The sequence below is a fragment of the Phalaenopsis equestris genome, unplaced genomic scaffold (assembly GCF_001263595.1).
Source record: "Phalaenopsis equestris unplaced genomic scaffold, ASM126359v1 Scaffold200218, whole genome shotgun sequence".
NCBI classification, from domain to species: Eukaryota; Viridiplantae; Streptophyta; class Magnoliopsida; order Asparagales; family Orchidaceae; genus Phalaenopsis; species Phalaenopsis equestris.
In genome coordinates this window covers 4,135-8,518 of record NW_018220054.1, presented here as the reverse complement: position 1 = coordinate 8,518, position 4,384 = coordinate 4,135, and the positions used below count along the sequence as shown (strand labels likewise).

Genomic DNA, 4,384 nt, shown 5'->3' with positions numbered 1-4,384 from the left:
AGGGAAAAGGATAAAAATTTAGGTCGAAAGCGGGAGACGCGATAGAAATGCCGCGGCCCGCTTTCGCTCCGCTGCCGCCGCCTAAATGCCCAAAGTCGCGAACCAAACGCATAACTTTCGCGAGAAGTTACGGTGAATGCCCGCGCCGCACCTAAAAAGTGCTCCCAAACAGAGCCTGAGAATATTCAAACAAAATAAGTGATCTTCTCCAAACTAATTCATACAAAAATTGTTCTCATTACAATAAAAATTAGACCTACATGTACTTCAAATATAAACAGCGCATTAGCTCTTCCAGGGTAACTTCTAAGCCATAAAAGGTAGGTCATCTCTTAAACTATTAATATACAAGGCAACTCATTTGGACACTATTATTAGAGAAAAGAACTCTAGGGTCAGTCAAATTTTTCTACGTTTGCAGGAACAATTGATGGCAGTAGCTGATTCATCCTTTTGATTGAATTCAACAGACCGAAAAAATGGGTAGAATTTATTATCCCACGGACCTCTTGAAGAAATGAATTGTGATAAACCAAATTTATCACACAAATAAATGTGCATTGCCAGCCAGGTCTGCTGAAACCAATCAAGCCAATTCTTTCGAAGTGACAGCATTCTGAAACAAATCAATTCACCAATCAATCTGTCTCAGCACTGAGTTTAGCATAGCCATTTGAACAGAAAATCAATCTAAATGTGTTAAGAGTGATGTAATCCATTCATTATTCCTGTCATAGTGTTCTTAAAACCTCTAGCAGCCTTTATCCTCAATATAAGATCTTCTCCATGACTGCCCAATCCCTTTCTACCAACCAATTTTGTGCCAAAGCTACGGGACATAAGACTCAATCTCTTCTCATCTCCATCTATTCCAGCAAGCTCTAAAACATGCTTTTTTGAAATCAAGCCATAAAGAAAAAGAGGACCTAATCCCAGCTTTCTGTCGCCAATTCCCACCCGTACCAATGACAACGAATCGAGATTCCCAGGAGTTGGATCATGGACAGCTGAAAAATTGCCAAACGATAGGTCAGGAGACTTAAACAAATTATCCAAATCCAAGACCTCCTCCACATCAGTTTTATCCACCATCTGCACCCTAGACCTCTCAGCTGCCCTAGATATGTTAGCTGCCTCTCTGAAACCACTGAGGAGAGCACCATGCATGGTAGCAGGATATCTCCTGTTTGTTGCCTCTCCAGCAAAAAACACCCTTCCATTACCAATGCTTTCTGCCAAAATATCATAATCATCGCCAGAGGACCCAACAGCCACATAAGAGTAAGATCCATACGTGAACTTATCTGCTCCCCAACGTGTGCAAACTACCTGTAATGGATCAGGAACCTGGATTCCCTTGGGAGCAAATATACCACGAAGAATACCGAGGGCTCTTTCAACAGGTTCCGTGGGAGGGGCCTTCTCAAAAGTAATGGCTGATTCTCCTGCAACAAGGGCAACCAGCAAAGGTCCGCCAGAGACAGAAGAATAGCTATAAAAGAGAAAAAATTCTCCTCTTTGACTGGAATCTCCTGTCAAATGCCCGAAGGTATCAACAGAGCCACCCCAAAAATCATAGGGAAACAACATTGCCACCTTGTTCAGTAGCCCAAATCCCAATCTATCAATTGCTTCCTGTTTCTGTGGTGGCAGAGGGGGCACAAACTCAATAACATTCTTTTTAAGAACACCAAGTGATACAGTGCAAAGGGCCATATCACCACGAAAGGTCTGCTCATCAGCATAAACCATGACTCCATCACTTCCATACTGTATTCTGTTCACCGTTTTTCCGTAGAATATTGGAATTCCCTCTGCAAGAGATCGTATAAAATGGCCATTGCCACCAGGAATGAAGCAGTGATCACCGCCCATCTCATAAGGGTCATCCTGGTCCCAGTAGGCCAAAGAAAGGTCGGAGAGATGCGCAGCATTGGCGTACTCAAGGTTGGCAAGATGCCAATCCAGAAGCATCCGCTCCTCCGCAGGCTCAGCGACGCCGTACACCCGACGGAAGGCCTCGAGAGCTTCACCGAGAGAGATATCAACGGACTTTAACTCGTCCATGATAGCCTGCCGGAGCTTACAAACCTTCTCAAGCAGTTGATTGAATGCAACCTCGATTCTCGAATCGACCGCGCGATCAACAGGCCGACCGTCTGGGAGATAAAGCGGGCACTTATCGCGGACCTTGTGAAGTGGGAGGCCTAGCTGGCGCGCGAGGACTCCGAGGGGATTTCCGTTGATTCCAGTGAGAACACTACCTCCAAGGTCAGCAGCGGCGACGACGCCAGCGCCCTGCATCTTTCTGGTAAGAACACGACCCCCGGGGCGGAGACGGCCTTCGAGAACGATGACCTTGAAACCTAGCGAAATTAGGTGGCGGGCGGCACCGAGCCCGGCGAAACCAGCACCAATGATAATGACGGAGGGAAACGAAGGGTTAGAAGGCGAAGGAGGAGGATTGCGGACAATACCGAAATTGATGTAAGCGTACTGGCGGAGGGAACAGCAGTTTCGAGTTGGTAGTGATCTGAGCGGATTGCGGCTGCGGCGGCTTCTTCGGTGAGCCAGACGGAGGGATTCGTTCTCCAGCGAGCTACGATGTGGTTTCGGACGATGATATAGTTCGCCTGGGAGGCGCCTCCAATGATAGGGATGACGTTGGACTCAATCTCCTCCTCGATTAGAGAATCGACTGGAAAGCCGACGGAGATCGCTATTTGAGCCTCGACGTCGAGGTCTCGGGCGAGGCGTGAGGACGAGGTCGGGGGAAAGCGTCGGGAACGGTAGGAGGAGGAAGCAGACGGAAGATCGTCTTCGTCGATCTGCTCTTGGAAAAGCTCGTCCATGGCCTTCTCGTTGCAAACAACGCCGCCGTTTGAACGGGAAGAAAGTTGCCGAACGGCGTGGGAAGGAACCATCCCTGGGAACAGCTTCTTGCGGCGACGGCGCTTCAGCGATGGCGATGACGGAGGTTCACCGGTGGCTTTAGGGAGACTGACAGGCTGTGAAGTGTCGCCGTTGAGGGGAGGAGCAGAGTCATTTTCCATGGAGGTGCGCCGGCGGGGCCGCAGACGGCGCCCGGAAGAAAAGGTTTTTTCGGTGATTTAGGTTTAATCCGTTAATAAATATAATAGGCTGTTCTTTTAGGCAGGATTTGACAATAATGTATGCTAGAGCTCTTAAAAAATTAAATTGGGATTCATTGTCATATAATTTTAGACTTTTGGGGCACTTTATAAGTGTGGGCGGTATTTTAAAAACGCCTCCTCACTGTTTGGTTCCCACTTATTGAGGGATTATTTAAAAAAGCGTTTTTGAATTTCTAAAAGACGCATTACCCCTCGATGAAGACCGCGAGCTGACCCCTGCGATCCGCTTTTTCTAATTCCTGCCTCTCCCATGACCTTGCCTTTTTTCCTTCGCCTCTTCCGTGACCCTAGCGCTTCGCCTCTCTCGCTCCCGTAACCTCCGTTCGAAGCCGGATCTTCGCCTCTCGCTCCCGTCACCATTCTGTATCCCGACTTCTCCGTTTGAAGCCGGATCTTCTCCGTTCGAAGTCGTTGCGTCCTCGCTCCCGGCACCATTTTGTATCCCGGCTTCTCCGTTCGAAGCCGGATCTCTCCTTTCGAAGTCGTTGCTGGACACAGAAGGGAAAGGTCTTGCGGATCCGGACGCTATTCTGTATCTAAGCTTCTCCTCTTGCTATTATGTATCCCGGTCTTGCGGTCTTGCGGATCCGTTCGAAGCCGGACGCTAGTTTAGAATCCCGGTCTCGCTTTGATTGCAAACCGTTGTTCTTCGAAGGTGAATATTCGATCCTGATTGCTTTGAATTTGTATTTGGAATCTGTTTACATTCATAAAAAAAAAAAAAAAACTAATTTTTTGTTTCCATTTGCATAGATAGATGTATGTTTTTAAGGCATATCATATCAGTGAGATTTTTTTTAAGATGTTTGGCTACTTTACCTGTGCATGAGAATGTGTACTCACTTTTTAAGGTGGTTTTTTTTATTTGATATGAAAGATTTGGGTGGTATAAATGTAAACAGTATTGTTTAGGTGTGAGATATGTAAATATATAGGAAATGGATGGTGTTTATGTAAATGCCCTTAAAATTAATATAAATGCAAAATAAGCCATTTTGTTTAATTCAATAATTGAGTTTGTCCTGGTGTCCTTCCTAATCATTCTAAGTAATTTTTATCTACTCCACTTGTTTATGCATCTCTACCCCTAGTTGTAAGCACTACAACCAGCTAAATATATATAATCTTAGTAGATGCTACTCTCGCCATATCTGATATAATAATTTTTCAATTAATTCTTTCAAGTGTTAACAAAAATCTTTCTAACATTCTCATTCATGTTGCTTAGT

General features: G+C 45.7%; 1 protein-coding gene across 1 annotated transcript; it reads right to left on the bottom strand.

Moving 5' to 3' along the window:
* Positions 1–184: 184 nt before the first annotated feature.
* Positions 185–3,080, bottom strand: LOC110035839 (lysine-specific histone demethylase 1 homolog 1-like). The gene is given in 2 exon segments (XM_020740148.1): positions 185–2,507; positions 2,510–3,080. Coding segments are annotated over 2 exon segments (2,352 nt in total). The 5' UTR covers positions 3,054–3,080; the 3' UTR covers positions 185–699.
* Positions 3,081–4,384: the final 1,304 nt, after the last annotated feature.